Source organism: Anser anser (genome assembly GCF_964211835.1).
Source record: "Anser anser genome assembly, chromosome: 3".
In the NCBI taxonomy this organism is placed as follows: Eukaryota; Metazoa; Chordata; class Aves; order Anseriformes; family Anatidae; genus Anser; species Anser anser.
This window is the reverse complement of record NC_139722.1, coordinates 80,043,204-80,061,113: the sequence shown is the minus strand read 5'-3', so window position 1 is coordinate 80,061,113 and position 17,910 is coordinate 80,043,204. Positions and strand designations below refer to the sequence as shown.

The window sequence follows — 17,910 nt, the reverse complement described above, 5'->3', positions numbered from 1 at the left end:
TGCTGAAGCAACAAAAGCCAAAGGCTGCTGTTTATGCTGTTGGTACTTCCATTAAGCCAATTACCAAAGCTCCCAACCATTTCTGACATTTCCTCCCTACCTGTGTCTCTGCAATTTTAAAAATCATGTCAACCTTAGAGAGACACCTCTTGTAAATAAATCAGTCATCTTTTTTTGCAAGCAAACCCATGCAGTTAAAACAAGATCATTGCCTCACAAAGGTGCTTTGGTCATGCAGTTGATTACTTTGTAAAACACAGACTGGGGTGTCTTAAATAATTTTAGAAGCAAAACTGTGTGTAAGCATGTGTTTTTTTTTTAATTTTAGAAGTATTTAAACAACAACAACAAAAAAAAAAAACACTTATTTAAACTGATATTAAAACATTGCTACAATTGCTTCACTTTACTTTAAAAGGTAGCCTAAATTTAAATCAATGCAAGCTGTTATGATTCAGTTTTTGATGGTGAATGGGTGAATGAGATTGAAAAACATCCCAGCCTGGGTTGGAGTAAAATTGGCAGCTAATTAGTTTAAAGTAACAAAGAGTTGTGCCTTGTAAACAGGAACTTTTAAAGTGTCTTTAAGTCAACTAAAATGTAGAGGACTTGTGGAAAGTTTGAGGTCATGATATATGAAGTATAACTTAACTAAGTGTGCTTTAGAGTTCTGGGTCTGGAAGTATCCGAGAAGCTGCCAACACATAAAGTTGCTTTGACAAACTTTTGTCCCATATGATAATGATAAGGTTAATTGATCCTGCCTTGAGTGAAAGGGAAGAGGGTTGAAAGATCTCCATGCTACTGAGATATGCTGTGGCTCCACACCCACTGGATGCAGGTTTTGTAATGTTCACCACCTATGACTTGCAAGATGTGGAAATCTTTTTGTTATTTTCGTTTGATTTCCTTGAGCCAATGTCATTATACTGCTTTTATGGAACTTCATTCCTAGAAAGGTGCCAGTCCCTTAATCTACTTCCCTTCTTAGTGAAAGGAGAACAGAGGATCATAATAACCAGTTGGCAGCTTTGGTATTAACCTGTGTTGGGTCTCCCTCAAATTCAGGTGAGCCCTTCCTCAGGATGACCATCCCAGAAGAAACCTGTAAAGAGATTTTTTTCCTCCTGTTCTTCATGTTAGTAGTTTCTTCCATAAACAGGAGCTTTGATTGGATTTGATAAAATCCTTGTTACAGCTTAGGAAGGTGAGAAGATTATGTTATGTATCAGATAAGCTATCACCCTGTTTGTTTAGTGCTGTTAGAACTTACCTTCGGATAAATGATACCAGAAACAGAAGTGAGAATTCACTCCTTCCCCAGCTTGCCCTTATCGAGGAATCCTGAGCTGTGAAGACCCTGGGCAATTTTGCTGTGAACATTTTAAAGCCCTGACACTTTCCTTTTAGCAGAGCAGGAAGGTAATTATATGAAGAACTCTGGTTAATGCAGTGTTCAAGTCAGTTAAATCACAAACTCAGAAAAGCCGTAGACTTGAGCTTCAGCAACATCTGCACTTCCATCACACTGAGTGCTTGGAGTGCTTCTAGTTTATTCTTTGTAGCTTACAGCATTGTAAATATTTACCATATCATTTCTGAATTGGTATATAGCTGGGAATGTACTCACACACAAAACATATCCATGAAGAGCTACTAAGAGCAGAACTTAATTAGGTGGCAGAAGTTTTTGCTGTTTCTGTGTCTGATTACCAGTCTGATTATTTTCCCAGCTGAATCTGTTTCTTTGTAAACACAGGTGAAAATAATAAGAAAAGCAAACTGTATTTTGAAGATCAGCAAAGAAAATGTATGCTTTGTTTCAGTTCTCCTATGCTTCATGAATAAGTATTATATTGGTCTTTTAAAGAATGAGTTGCACTGAGCTTCTTATTCTTTATGTATTTATTTCATTTGCAGTTTCATTGACAGCCTAGAAAAGCCCTTATTTCTTCTTGTAAAAGGATTTTTATTCTCCACAAATAAAGTGGGTCAGCTCCTGTAGTCCTCCTGCATATATTTTGAAATCATTTCCTGCCCAATCACTATGATATTTTTCCCTTGTGCCTCCTCCATCTTTACAATATAGTCTTACTTAAACGTCTTCTACTGTTTAAGAAATCTGCATTCGCTGAGTCCTGTGTTTTCGGCTCCTATTGTTTCTGCGTGAATCTTTTTAAATGAGCTTATTGTCCTCCACATGCCAAAAAATTAAGGGTCTGTCCCCGGTCTGTATTGGTCTGCCTTGTATTTTTCCTCTGGAGTTTAATTTTCCTCTTGCCTGTGTAGTTTTATACAGTTTGAAAGACAAATTGTGGATGGCACCTGGAATTTTTAAAAGGGCTGGTAGTGCTTCTGTCCTTTTTCATTTTAATCCGTCATGTTTTCATTTTATACATTTAATTGCTCATTAATATTTCTGTTGCATGGATGAGGTAGAACTACATCATCTTCAGCCATTTTCACTTGCCTCTTGTTTGCTTTGGAATCCAATTCTAAATATATTTTATTAAACCAAAACATTATAGTCATAAAACATTATAATGGGACTTCCTTGCTGCTGTCACCTTCCTTTACAAGACTGGAACTTCTTCTTAAGTTCCATGTTCTTTTGCAAGTAGTCTTTAAACTTAGTACTGATAGGTTTCTCTTATTATGACTTTAATGGTTCCAGACCCACTGGTTAGAACTTAAGCTTTAGAAACTCAGGCACAGATAAGAGTCTTGCTGCTTTCTGTTTGTGTATTTGGTAAAAAGAACTCCTGTTTAAATGCTCTTCCTCCTTCAGTGGTTTTTAAAAGTACAGTCAGTCAGATCAGCTACCAGCTTCTTAAGATTATGTATAATAAATTCTCCATTATTATTTATTGTCCACACTGACAAATAACAAAAATAACTATGTTACTAAATGAAGAGGGAAAACAACAAGTAAAATGGGGTTCCGGAGTTACATTATACACATCTGTCGAATCTCAACTTTGTATATCGTGGTGGAAATGTTTTTCTAAAGAATTAGGAAAGCTTTGTCCCCAGATAACAGGACGCTCACACAGAAAAAAGAAACCTGTTCTGACCATGTGAGAATCTACTGCTAGTTTTTCAAAATTTGCCTAAACTTTTATCAATATCACTTTCTTGGTGACAGGCTCTGCAAGCCCCACCAGTATTCACAAACTTACACATTTGAGTGCAAGAATTCTGTGTTCTTATTGCAGTCTATTGATTTATATTAATTTTTCTATAAGGCAGCAATGTATTAAAGATATGACTTCTTTTTCTGTTGTCTGCTATTTAAATATCAAGTATTACCATCTAACTAAACAGTCTGGTGAAGCAATGATGCCAAGCAGTAAAAAATAGGAAGAATACGTGCTGTTATGGGTAGCTAGCATTGTCCTCTTTGATTTAATCTCTCTGTGTAAAATATTTCTGCATTAATCAGAGATAGACTAACTAACGTTTGCACGTTTTGTCAACAGAGTATAATATACTTTACAGCAAGCTCTCCCAAAATTTTTGACTGGATAAAGGATGAATCCATCCAAAAGATACTGCAGCCTTATGCAAAGTGGCATTATATTGAACGTGACCTTGCAATGTTTAACATTAACATAGATGAAGATTATGTTCCCTGTCTCCAAGGAATAACAAGAGCTAGTTTCTGCAGTGTTTATCTGGACTGGATTCAGTACTGTGCCAGGAAAAGGGTGGAGGTAAGCTCACATTTTTTTCATCAGTAGTAGTTTTAATTCCTGAGATAGGAGTTAAACGATGCATGATTACTCTCTTTCTTGCTCAGGATTAATAGAGGAAAATGTATTTCATTTAAACTATCAGATATAACTTTTTAAAGGAAAATCTATGTTTTGTAGAATGAAAAAAAGCACATATTAGAGACTACTCTTGTACAAAAAACTGAGCCTCAAGAAGCTTCAAAGCTGTAGTTGTTGAATACAGAACCAATTCCTTACTGTGCACACTCTCCAGCACTGTTAAGTTTATCATCTCTAGAAAGTGTGCCTATAGCAAGTGCTCACAAGTGCTGGAGCGGGCTCTCTTCAGGGAATATCATCAGAGCATTCTTGTTCCTTCAGTGTTGCCAGTGTTTGGGTACACTTGCCAAACATTTGTCCATGTTTGTGTGCCCTTTCCAAACATTTGCCTGTGCTTGGATACAGTCCTCAAGTGGTAGGGAAGTGCACAGCAAACTAACTGCTAGCATAGATCACCCCTGAGAGCACGACATTCAGAGGTGAACTACACCACAAAAATGTGTGAAATGACCTTGCGGCTCTAGAAGGTCAGAGACAGGTTTGCTGCCACACATTCGCATGCTTTCAGCCACTAGGATTACTGCTGGTCAGCAGTCATTTGGCAAAAATGCCCTACTGTATTTCCATGGAATACTCAAAATAGCCCAGAGGGAGAATACAGTTGCAGACAAGCATATTTCTCGGTTTTAATTTTCTTATTATTGCTGACAATGGGGAGAAAATGAGAAGTATATCTTTCCTGGCCACCATATGATGTTATTTGTGCATTTTTCGTTCAGGATCACTAATAGAACATCCCAAGTGCTACCACTGACCTTAGCTGAACAGCGTAACATCAGTGAATCTTAATGTTTCTTCTCCACTTCAGTTCCTTCTCATGTCTCTGCACCTGAATACTGATCCACAAGTTCCTCTGCATGCCACTACATTTGGTGGTGTTTTCATTGAATTGTCCTTCAAGCCTTGCTGCCAGCTCTTCCTGCTGGGAATGTTTTATCTCTTTCCTTGCTCAGTTCCAGGTCTCATCTCCCAAATTTAGACACACAAAGAATCCCAAGGTGCAGAGAAAGTCTCTGCTAAATGACACTTCTTCACTCATTATGTGGCTGTACCTATCAAATAAAATGATAGATTTAGGCATGCCCAGTAGACTTGAAAATCTTGTGAGTTAGAGATAAAACAGCAAACAAATGCCTGCACCAGTGCATGTCTGTGTGCACAACAATTCATATGTGTATTTTTTACATCTTTTTCTTTTTCCTCTTTTTTCGTAATTCATCAGCTGTGTAGAGGTAAAGGTCAACTATGTGATGAGATTTAAAAAAGCTTCAGTGTGCACCCTGAAAATTAGTATATTCTTTAGAAGGAGCTACATTCTCTGTTACAGCTGACTTCAGTTTTAGAGTCGAAATCACTTGTTGCATGGACCAAAATAATAATGTGTACTCTCCTAAAGGTTCTAATTCATGGGATATTGGTTAAGTTTTTCCTCCTGCTTCATAGCAAAGTGTGTTTTTTTTCCAAAAATCTCAGTTTAAAAACAACAACAAAAAAAAACCTCCTAAGCTAGTAAACGTAAATGAAACATTTTGACTGCTTGTTAAAATGTGAGGTCAGTGTCATCAATGGCATGTAGTTTCGATGTATGTTGGTATTCACCAGAAGTGTTTTCCCCAGCAGTTTTCTAACTAGATTGTTCTTCTGAAGTGTGTCTGGGGGTCTCATGTGCACCTGTTGTCCCATGCAGAGGGGCTTTGCTGCCTCCAGTTGCAGTGTCTCTCAGCAATAAGCAGTCCGTTCTGTTTTAGAAGGTCCTGTCTGGAAAAAATAAAAGCAAAACAAATAAACAAAAACAACAAAGCAGCAAAGATCCCCTCCCTCCTTTTTGATCTTGCTACCTGAGATTGAAATGTTCAGTTTCTAGTCAGCGGGCAAAATAAGCTGCATTTTGCAGAAAGCCTCTGATTGCGATGATCTTCCTTCTTGTTCTGCTTAATTGCAATGAGTGTTTTTGTGTACAGATCCATCTACAGACATATTTTATGAATGTTACGATTTATAGTATTGAAATGCTTATCAAGACCGTATTTGTGTCTAGAATTACATGCTACTCTTAAAACTTTGTAGCACTTGGACAGTGATGAGGATTCTCCACTAGTAACGCTTTCCTTTGCCTTGTGCATACTGGGCCGAAGAGCTTTGGGAACTGCAGCTCACAACATGGCCATCAGGTAAGTTTTGGGAATCCTTTCTCCTCATCATTAAGTCAAGATCTGTTTGTGTTTTTTCACTTGCTGTAGAATCTCAATAGAACCTTAGATCAAGGTGAAGTATTTCCTCTATAAAGAAAAAAAAAAGATTTCTGCCATTCCTGGAGATCTTTTACTTCAGTAATTTGCTTAATAACTAACACTAGTCTTTGTTTCATATGGCACAGCAGAATCTTGCATAGTGTACCTATGGCTATTGCTTGTGTTCACTTGAGTCTGGCCTGGCTACTGAAACCCTGACGTCCTCCAAAGGGGGAATAAACTGCTAAGTAATCTAACAGCTAGTTAGCTAAATAATAACAAATATGTAAGTGTACTGTATTCCTCAGGGCTATTTTTCATAGTCATTGTGCCACTTCATTCTGGTGATCAAGAGAGAACCCTGCATGTCTTGAAACTGCAGCTGTGTCTGTTCTTGGTCTAACATAGTCGGTCAGTCAGTCATTCAAAACACTTCTTCCTAAAAAATCTAGCTTATTACTTTTATTGCTTGGTTAAGTTTATTTCTATGTATGCTTTTCTTCTTACATTTTCATTAGGGGTTCTTCCATTTTCACTGGAGGTTCTAATTTGTTTGGGTTTTATAACATACCTTTTATGCTGTTCTAGGTGTTCAGCCTGAGTAATTAATTGTATAGATAAGGCATTTTATTAATAATCTTTAAAAAAAAAAAGTCTACCTTCCCACCTAATTTTAGTTTTTTATTAGGTGCATTTGAAATCCCTGTGTTCACAAGACTTTAGTAACAATAGAAAAGTTTAATAGATACAGAGTCTCTAAGTGACCTTGCTGTATTGGCACAAAATTGTGAATAAAGCTAGCTAGCCTTCTATAAACAAATCCTTAGGGACAATTTGTCTTATTAACAAGTAAACAAAGGCAGCATGGGTGAATTTGAATGCACTTTATGTTATAAATCAGACCTCTAAACATTCGCTCTAGCTTTGTTATCCTTTGAGATGTTTTGTAGTGTCTATTTTCACATCTTCGTTCAGTCAGTCATGCAAAATGTTCCTGGCCCACATGGCTTATTTCTTAGTGTGTTGCTCCTTTCTGCTTTCTCAAGTGGCTTTTGTCACCTCTTTTCTGTGTTTTTTTTTTTTTTTTTATATTCCCTTTCTCTATTAGTTTTGTTCTGGGTTTCTGGGTTGAATTTATTTTCCCTTAATTTCTATACATTCAGATTAGTGCAATGTTTAGTAAATTTGCCCTATTTTTTGATGATCAAAATTTTTGAGTATGAGGATGTGATAGAAAAGTTGATGAGCATTTATGATTTTTTTACAGAAAAGATTAAAGTGATTTTGATCTGGGCCCACAATAGATATGTCACAGTGATACTAGAAATGCTTCTAAAAATATCACAAAAGCTTCCTAAAACTGTCAACACATTGCATGTACTTTCCACATGATCTTAAAATCTTCATTATGATGGTTTGGCACTAGTACAGGTACAGTAACAATGTTGCCTATTTTTATTGGCTTACTTGGTTAGTAGCTAAGGCAAAGAGATAATATTATCAGAGACTTTCCAAAGCTTGACCTCAAAAGTATGAATGTTGAGGATAATTATCTGGAAAGATTTTAAGAATTGCACAGGTCAGCTATATTGAAGTCATTTTAAAATCTGGAACATAACCAGTGAACCAAATCAGGTTCTGTCTTTTGGGAAGTGGACACTCAAGTATTTAAAAACATCTTTTCTTCCAGATAATAGGTCTGCAGAAGGCAAAGAATTGTGGTAGTCATATGCATTGCACAGCTCTATCCCTGTTTTTCTGATTCTATTATATATAATCCTTTATCTTTAATTAAGTCCTGGTTTTCCTTTCTATTAAGAAAGTGCTCCAAGGCAGTATTGAATCATTGTATTTTTAAAATGTACTTTATGTCATAAAAGGGATTAAATGGAAGCTTCTGTCAGAATCTTTTTCAGCACTTCTTCACAAAAGTTTCTCCTAGAGAAGTTTCACTGTGAAAACTGTGTCACTTACCCACCTGGGTAAGGTATCTTCAGTATCTTTCATCTGTCAGAAAGATCTGGAAAAAAGATAGGAATCTGAGTAGCACAATTCAAGTTATAAATTGCTATGGCTACAAAACATGACTTGAGCTTGATGAATGTTGTTTATTTTTGTCTTAAAGAATTTATATATTTATTTTTTTTAATTGACAAGAATACTTCAGTAGAAATTATTGCCTAGTGATAAAGGTGGGTACTTTACCCTCAGACATCAAGACTCCTTAAACAAAATCCCCCAAATTCAGCTGAGTACAGGACGGAGAGCAGTTCTTACCATACTTACTGTCTTTATTGCTTCACAGAGATCATCACAGCTTATTTAAAGGCAAAGAAGCAGTAAGTAGCAAGACTCTGATAGTTGTACATGGCATGCCAAGGAGAAGGAGACTTTGTCCAACGCATGCAACACCCATAAGGCCAGAAAATGTTTCCAAAGATTAACTTCTGGCAGTGATGGCAGGTCTCCCTCCTCTCGCTCTGTATTTGATGCAAAGACTCAGCTCTTGCAGAGGGTAATTTAGAGCGTTATTGCTGGTCCTTGGCTGCAACTCTCAGCTTGCTGCAGGTCTATATTCAAGTCAGATGGGAGAAAAGTACTGTGGAGCATCAGAAGTTGGAGGAATCATTTCTTAGGTGATTTTTTTTTTGCTCCTTTTCCTTTAAAAGGTATCATGATTATTTAGGTTAATCTGGCTGGCACTTAGAAATGACTGTGAACTTCGTCTTGGATTTTCTATTAATTCTGGCTGTGAAGCACCTGGTCTATGGTGTTGCTAGAGATTTCTTGATGGGTTTGAGATGTAGTGGGCAGATAGGTGTTGTAATTTTCTTCCCCACATGCTTATTTCTGTGAAGAATTTCAGATATGTTCAATGTGAGCAAACCGTCCAAGAATCTGTGCTCTGGTGCCCATGTTTTGTTCTCTGGGGTGACTGTGCAGGAAGGAGGAAACTTTGTGTGGACAAAGTCTAGCCCTTGCTGTGTCTTGAGGAGTGACAGTCATCCAACTGCCTCACAAAAATAGGAATGCAAAGGTAACGTGCTACATTGAGCTGTGCGCTACAGAATTGAGATTCAAGTTTACATTGTGTATGTAAACTATCAATTTGCACTCATTTACACATGATTTTGTGTAATCTATTAATCAGTAAATGTCACTGTGTAAACCAAGGTTTTAAATGCTCTTATATAATGTATGTAAATAATTATTCAGTGTACCTGTTCATGGAAATGTCAGTAGAAACCCAACATTAACACTAGATTATACTATAAATGCATTCATTAGGAAGGCAGAACATTGCTATGCAAATCACACGCTCTTTTAAACTGTTATTAGGAGACATCCTGCACAAAATGCAATTTGAAGAATGACATGACATTACCATTCATTTATTCAAACGTGAGTGATATGTTTCAGTGTGCATCTATGGAAAAAATACTTAATAACGTTATTCAGCCTCTAGACCTACTAATAAATAAATGTTCAGTGTATGTTTCAAATTTGGAAAAAAAGGAAATTCTCTTAATAAAGTATCTCTCATCAGATATTTCCAGCGGGAGCTGGAGCAGGCAGTGCAGCTTTGTGTGTGCCAGAGCTGAGCAGAACAGGAGCAGGGGAGAAAAGTTTGACCCTTAGCTCACAACCACAAACATTAAAATATCAAATTTAAAGGGGCTGCCACTGAAGATATTTCTTTGAGGTGAGCTGAGATGTACAGGTGATTACTGGCTCACAGGCATGCGTCTTTATTGCTGAAATAAATCTACAATTAACATTGGGAGAGGTCTATAAACTGTAGACAGAGGATTGGGTTTGAGGTACAAAATACACACAGACACATTCACCAGCTCATTAGCCATAATCCATTTGTACCGTTTGGGGGCTTGTATCAAATGCTTTTCATTCCATGGATTGATGGAGCAATGTAAGGAGTGAAGAAGGGGGTAGCATTTGCCTTGGCTTTGTTGCCCTCCCCTGGTCCTTGTGGTGTTGCTTCATCCCCTCCTTGCTGCACGTCCGAGAGCTGCAGTATCCCCCACACCTGCATTTTTAGAAACAGCTCGCCATTGTGATAGCAAGTTTTCAGGTCTTAGCTCAGAGGGTTAGAAGTGTTGCCAGAAATAGCAGTTGTGTCTTTTCCTGATTAACGTAGTTTCTTTGGCATCTGAATTTACCTTAACTAGTTTTTAAAATACTTGGAATGAGCCTGCAACTGCAGCAGATGACTAATTGAGGTATGTTCAAATGGGGCCAAGAAAGTAGCAACAACCTAGAGTCAGGGCAGAGATCAAAGCTGTTGGCTCATAGCTTCCTCGTAATCTCATTAGTGTCTTCAGGAGAGAGCATAACAATGAGAGGAATAACAACAGCTGTATTTTATGTGGATTAAGGGCTGTGTGTTATAGGCTTGAGTTAGTGTCACATTACAGGTAGGAAAGCCTTGTCCGAAAGCCTCATTACAAGTGGCAGAGGAATAAAAAAGTGGAATGGTTTTGTGAACACAGCAATGTCCTCCAAATCTCTCTGGTGGGAAATACAATACGTAAAATAATTGTCTCTCAGCCTCCCGCCACTGCTTTGCTCGTTGTAACAGTCACATTTGTTCTTAAAAATGCTGGTTAGAGAACTTATTATGCAGAGGGATGAGAAATGGATGAGTCTTCCCAAACTAAGCACAGTGGGAGCTGTACGTGCTTCCGTCCGCTCCCTCTGCTGATGCTCAGCTGCAGTTTGCATAGCTGTCCTAGTCATGGCCTTGCTTTCAGCAGATGCTGCTGTTCACAGCAGCCTGTTTAGCATGTGCTGATGCCTATAAGGCACTTTGATGTGAATGCAAACTCTTTGTCTACTCGGGCGTTCATATTTGGTCTGAAAGCCTCTAATGATGTAAAAAACAGTTCTCTTTCCTGCTTGCTCCTTCCTTCATCCCAGCCAACTTTTCATAGCAAATGCAGGCAGTGTTACTTGGGGAAAAACTATACTGCTGAGCCATTAGTAGGTGCACATTTTGGGGTCGTTTTTTTCAGTTTCACCCTGGAAAATGTATTTAGGTACAGAAGTGTTTCTTTTTCCAGGCAGGGATTCATTTACATATGCTGCATGCTGTCTGCTGGGTGGGCAACTGGAAGGACACCTCCTGATTTCTTACCTGCTTCAGGAAGCTGATTTGTGGGTGCATGGGCTGCACCCATCATTTTTTTTTTCTATCTGGTTTATTGTAGGGCTTTCCTAGCTATTCAGCAGGGTTTGGGTATATTATCATTTTCCATACTCCAGAGATGATTGATCGAGGGTCAGCAGGGATTCATTCTTTGAAGACACATAACAACTCCCATTGAAACCCGTGCTTGAATGTTTTGAAGCTCTGAGCGTACGTGCCTGCCTCTTAAACCTAGGCATGTTTTAATATGCAACTTAGTACTAATAAATGCAAATGAGGTAGGAATTCACAAGAGCTTCCCTGTGCTCCTACTGTTCCCAGCAGTGAGAGAAGCCCTGCCTTACTGAGTGGCCTCAGTCCCACTGATCAGTTGATTTGTATTACATGGTGCTTTTGCAGAGAGAATCAGTATCCAGCTGCTTTTCTGGTAACAACATATATATCCTTCTGTTTTAATTTCTAAAACATGCGACCCACCATGGGCAAAATTAGAATGTTTGAGCTTGAAGGTAGGCCAAGCCATCTCCTAATCTCTCTTTTCCCTCTCTCTGAAGAGAAAAAAATGTAAAATATTTTTTTCTTTTCCAAAATAATTAAGAAAGCTCAATTAAGTGGAAAGATTATGCATTCTCTGGAGAAAGTGTGGATGGTAATGAAAAACTCTAACATCTTAATGCTTTTTCTCCTCAGAGCCTTTACGATCTAAAAAATCAACTGTTGTAAGAGTGAGTAAAATCTTGGCAGGTAGACGAAACCATGTCCTGCGGGTTTGTAAGAGATGCCTGCTTTTTAACAGATGGTTCTGTTTTCTTCAATTTCAAGATCAGTTCTTCAGAACAGTGTTAGGTCTGCAGTCCTCCTATAAACATTACCTAAGTGGCTGCTGTGTAGTTGTGCAGAGCTCACAATTCATGGTGCAGGCTGGAGCTGCAGGCTAACTGGTTCTCTTCACAAAGCCCTTGTGCAACCATCTTCTAACAGCTGCTCCATTTTGTCCCTTTAACATCTTGCTTCAATCTCAGATCCAGGCAAACCGTCCTCCAAGGTCAGGCAGAGCTGGTTACATCTAGTTGCATATATGAAAAAAGAAGCCCAGCCATGGTTGCTTTAAGGCTCATTGTTTTGGTATGAAATGCCTAAGGTTTAATTCATGCTCCCACCTGGTTTGCTGAACAGCTTGTGAAACTCGGGATTCTTTTCAGTACGTCTGGTTTAATGTTTGCCTGGTTTTGAGTTTCATGGCAGAAGTCTCAGATTTGCTAAATGTATATTTTACAGCTGTTGTTTTAATTATTATTTTTACCTTGTGAGCAGAACTGCTAACAGTGGCAGGGCTGATCAATACATTTTCAAATGAGGGGGCAGCTTCTGCTGCCAGACTAGGCATTGCCGAGCAGCTGGCACTGCGGCCATGCAGCACCCTGATGCACCCACGTGATCCTCCCATCCTTAGGACTTCTGTTTCAGGTGCCACACTCCTTTCATGGCCAGATGCTTGCAGTGCAAGCAAAAGGAAAAACACTGACCCAAAGGAATGGGTTTTCAGTAGAAACATGCAGCCTTTGCTTTATACCAACCTCAAGAATCCATTGCGTGCAGTCCCAGGTCCATGTCCTGGTTCCCCCCGTACTGGGCAGCTGACCGGGATCTGGCTTGGTGGACCAGAGATGGTTTCTGGGACTGACTGCTGCCTTTCTCCTGCAGTTTAGACTCCTTTCTTTATGGCCTCCACGCGTTGTTCAAAGGAGACTTCCGGATAGCAGCGAAAGATGAGTGGGTCTTTGCAGACATGGATCTGCTGCATAAGGTGGTTGCCCCGGCAATCCGAATGTCTCTGAAGCTACATCAGGTAGGGTATTTTTTTTTTTAATTTTATTTTTTAACTTTTACTGTTGTATTTGTTTTCTTAGGGAAATGCAGGAAAACTTGGAAACTGTCCAAATTAAAAATGAGAGGGAAATGGAGTACTTGTTGCCTTATTCTGAGAAACTTCCTTAACCAAAATGGAAAAGCTCAGAATGTATTTATTTTACATTCAGTTGATATGGGGTACCCCCAGCTGTCCATTTGGAACTATTTTTATTGCAGAGCTTGACCCTGCCTTTTTCGTTAGAATAAAACTGATGATCATGTCGTGTTTTACTTGCAGAGGTACCATAATGATGGTTTTTAGCTGAAAATAAATAAATTGATCAGTAAGTTTAAAAAATCAATAAATTGGTCAGGCTAATTTTACTGTTCATTTATCAGTCCTTTGGTGATGGGCAATACATGAAAAACACTTCCATATATTAAAAGTCACAGCTGAGAGGAGTGGTGGTTTGAAGGGGGTTAGTGTCACAGCTGTGTTTGATTATGTCATGCTGTTTCTGACCCCATTCTGTTTTCAGTTGTAAAACTCTGGCACACCTCCACTGAAGTCACTCCAGTTTCTTTAGGTCAACCCTTGTATAGCTTGGAATTGATTTTGTTTTTGCTCTGGCGTATTATTTAGGCTCATACACTTCGATAATGCATGGTATTTATAATTGCTCTGAATGTAACTGAAGTGGAACTGCTCTGAATTAATGCAAGAGAATTGGACAAAATAATGTTGTGAAAGTAATCACTGGCAAGTATTGCTTTGTGACAGCTAATGAAGTAACACAATATTGTGATACTTGTTGATGGATTCACAGTCTGTGCTTTGTTGTGGTTTTACAAGAATGAAAAGAAGGATTTCCACAAGAACTGTGGAATGTCCCAGGTAATTTTGATCTCCCTCCAGATTATCCAAAAGCTCTGCCTCCTGTGGTTTCCCACTTTATAATTTGTAAGTGGATAAGCTCTCATTCTCTGCCTTTGTCCAGTGGAGACATGAAATCAGAACAGGTTACAACAGAACACTTTCTGTATTACTGTTAAATCAATTGTTCTACTTCCAACAACACTTGCTGTGACACAAGTCATTTGCAGGGCAGAGTTTGGCAGACTGTCTCAAAAAAAAACCAAAACCAACAACAACAACAAAAAACTACAGGTTTTTGTTAATAGTTTTTCTGTTTTCATAAATATACCTGACCTTTTCAATACTTTTACTACCAGGACCAGTTCACCTGCCCAGATGAGTATGAGGACCCAGCAGTTTTGTATGAAGCAATCCAATCTTTTGAAGAAAAGGTTGTGATTTGTCATGAAGGGGACCCTGCCTGGCGCAGTGCTGTACTCTCCAACAGAGAAGAGCTGCTAACCCTGAGGCATGTGGTAGATGAAGGAGCAGATGAATATAAAGTTATCATGCTCCACAAAAGCTACTTGAGCTTCAAGGTTATCAAGGTACATGAACCATCTTTCTAATACTGCAGTAAAAAAGGAGGAGGTTGATCGTATTTGTCAGAGTAGGGACTGGAGGCCCCAAGGGGAGTGCTGTTCAGTTCACTTCTGCTTTGCACCAGTAATTTTGTGCATCAAAAGCAACATCCCAGGCTTAACCAGGGAGCAGCTGCTCATGCAGTTCATAAAACCTGTTGGTACAAAGACATGGCATGCTTGCACCCTGCTACTGCTGTTCTACCTAGACCACATAGTTCTGTACTTTAAGTAACAAATGTTTTTACGTGGTCCACACTGTGTTTTACCTACTTGTAGGTCAACAAGGAGTGTGTCAGAGGACTGTGGGCTGGGCAGCAGCAGGAACTGATTTTCTTGCGCAATCGTAACCCAGAGAGAGGAAGCATCCAGAATAATAAACAGGTCTTGCGGAACTTAATTAATTCTTCATGCGATCAGCCACTGGGATATCCAATGTACGTTTCCCCTTTAACCACCTCATACCTTGGGACACACAGCCAACTGAGGAACATCTGGGGGGGACCTGTCAGTTTGGACAACATTAAAAAGTGGTTCAGATCCAAATGGTTAAGGTAGGTGTTAAATTTTGGTCATGCAGATAGACACTCTGCAGTCTCAGTTCCACTGTAATTTCTGTTGAGTAATTGCTTACTGTTATCTATGAGTAAAAAAATTAATTGCAGACAACTCAGAATGTAATAGAACAGCCCTACAGATATGGCAGAAAACACATTCATTTATGGCTTTTAAGCAAAGCTTTCTATATGTTAGTCAAAATTCATTTTCAAAGCACTTAGCAGTAGAGACATTTCCCTTGTTCAGGGGAATTTTACTGTTTAGTCCTTGTGAATAGGGGTGTCTTTTCTGTAACTCAGTGACATGTCAGAAAATGAGGAAATGTGTTGGTGGGTTATGCTCCAGAGATTTGGCAATGTAGATGATCATCCGCACATCATTGTTCTTGACCAAAGTACATGTAAAAACAATTACACAATGCAAGGTCTCCTGACGTGGGTGGCACAAGTTCTCCGTGCATGTAGACTGACCACTTGTTTGTTCCTGCAAACAGGATGCGGAAGGACTGTCAGGCAGCTCACCATGACAGAGGCAACGTTGAAGAAGTGGATAATGGAGGGGGGTCGTCTAGCGGCAATTCCGCAGGTAACTCAAGCCAGAGCAGTAGCTCGCAGCACACCAGAGACGGAACCCCTCAGTTGCAGGCTTCGTCCCATGAGGTCCACCAGCGTGCAGGTATTTGCACAATTTACTTGGCTTTTTCTGTACTTTTCTCCCGAGGGGCCACATGGACAGATGCTTTTTGGGCTTCTCTCATATCCAGTGGAAAACTAATTTTAGAAAGGGGGACCTTTGTCTTTCCTGATGACCAAGCATGTGTAGGAGATGGCTTCCTGATATTGTTCCAGATTTTTACTGGGAGAGCGTAAGACAAATGTGATTCGTGTGGCTCACCAAGGGTTCCACTGTCAAACTATTTACTGTGTTATTTTTGGACTAGGAGGTACTACTAACAAAGGCAGAATGAGAAATTCAGATGGAAGGGAGTCTACATGTGTGATGCCCATTCAGTTTACACATTGAGCCTGTGCTTATTGTTGACTGGGAACAGCAGAACTAAAAATATGCAAAAATCTTAATTATCTTAGAAGAAGCATGATGATTTATTTGAGGAATTAGTTTGGCTGCTCATCAGCACTTGTGGAGAACAAACAAATAACAAATAACTCACTACGTCTATACATCAGTTACCAGGAGAAAATTAAATGTTGCCAGTCACTCTGTCAGTTAACAGCTGAGCCTTTTTCATATTAAATTAGGGATTTAAAAGTACTTCAGATGCATTCGTAAGGTAGAAATACTGGCCTTCACATTGGAAATATACATTAAGTTTGCTAGTGGGTCACCATGGGACCTGTCACTAAGGGACCAGGATGTGATGAAAAGTCAAGTTAATTGACCGTGTTACAAGTTGTGGTATTACTGTATCAATTAAGGCAGATAACTAGAGGGTGTAACACTTGTTTGTTTCCTGTTAAGATCATTTTGACCTATCATTAAAAATAATGGACAGGAATAGAGAAAATCTTGCCGTGAATATAAATCATGCTGTAAGGATAAAATAGCTACTGCTTTTAATTGAGTCTAGCTTTAGACTAATCCCCAGGTGCATACTCATAACTTGACACTGCAGTAATCTGAATGGCAAACTTAATTGTAAAATAACGATCCCGAGCATGCCATGCAATAATGAAAATTAATTGTGAATTGTTTAAAAGGATGTATTGGGTGCCTAGAAAACCACAATCAAGAGAGGTCATGCTTAATTAAGAAAAGCTACCTGGCTATGAGGTAAAATGAAGAAATGCACAACAAATGCAAGAAAATGGAAAACAGCAAATGTAAATCAGTATTCAGTCCCGAGAGAGTTGATAACAGAAAGAAAATGAAACAAAGAGAACTTTCTGACTAGCACCATTACGGACAATATGAAGAAAGCTGATTTGCTGTTGTTTATTTTTTAAGAAAATTAGAAGCACAAGAAATCGTAACAGTAGTCTTGATGTGTCACTGTATAAAAAGGCTAAGTTGTCAATAATGTAGAAACAAGAAAAGAACACGTCTGTTTTATACTTGGGAAAGATGCAGGTGATCTATGATCTGATCATGAAGTAGTTCTTTGCATCCTAACGGCTACACAGAACATTAAAGAGCAGCTATCAAAGCTATATGCTTAATTGAGAAAATCCAAATAACTCTCATTTAAGGCTTTTAAAAGAGCTGCTTAAAAAGCAAGATCCGTTTGATCTTCAGTAAATATCAGGACAGTACAACGATACTAGAGGACTAGCAAAAAGCTTATGCCATGTCAGATGTTAAAGAATGAATAGGGTCACCTGACTAATACATGTCTGTCAGTCTGTCTGTGGGTCAGTACTCTTTTGGCCTCCCATGCACAATCCCTGTGCCCTAATTTAAGAAAGACCTTTGTAATTTGGAAGGAGTTCAAAGAAGAGAAGGAAAAAAAAAGATCAAAAAGCTAGGAAATGTTCTGTAGTGAAAAATTAAAAGCTTTCAAATAATTTCTATTGTAAGAGATTCTTTGATTGTAGTCTGTAAGTACTTACCTGGGCAACAACAGGTGACCAAAGACAGTTGCTTCTAGCAGACTTAGACACAACAAAGCTAAACAAGTTCTAATTTGAAGTCAAGTGCACATTTTTAACAGTGAGAGTAAATAAATAGCAAAACAAGTGGCAAAGGGTTAAGATGGATTCTCCCTGACCACAGGTGTTGGATGCCTTTCTTGAAAATAATAGTAGTAATTAATGCCATA

At 38.7% G+C, this 17,910-nt stretch overlaps 1 protein-coding gene and 1 long non-coding RNA gene across 8 annotated transcripts in view; one reads left to right on the top strand and one right to left on the bottom strand.

The window, feature by feature from the left end:
- PCNX2 (pecanex 2) overlaps positions 1-17,910 on the top strand; it is a 165,623-nt gene that overhangs the window by 135,846 nt on the left and 11,867 nt on the right. For all 7 annotated transcript variants that reach the window (XR_014581368.1, XM_083828450.1, XM_083828451.1 and 4 more), the window contains 6 exons: positions 3,480-3,713; positions 5,901-6,004; positions 12,933-13,077; positions 14,313-14,543; positions 14,856-15,130; positions 15,628-15,809. Coding sequence is in view for 6 of the 7 variants with exons in the window: in XM_083828450.1 (XP_083684576.1) it covers positions 3,480-3,713; positions 5,901-6,004; positions 12,933-13,077; positions 14,313-14,543; positions 14,856-15,130; positions 15,628-15,809 (1,171 nt within the window). In the remaining variant the exon portion in view is untranslated. The remainder of the gene's footprint in view (positions 1-3,479; positions 3,714-5,900; positions 6,005-12,932; positions 13,078-14,312; positions 14,544-14,855; positions 15,131-15,627; positions 15,810-17,910) is intronic.
- On the bottom strand, positions 3,720-12,940 carry LOC310896306. Its single transcript, XR_014581376.1, has 3 exons — positions 12,806-12,940; positions 8,043-8,084; positions 3,720-5,591 (listed from the first exon to the last, which is right to left on the bottom strand). It is a non-coding gene; the product is annotated as an uncharacterized lncRNA (long non-coding RNA).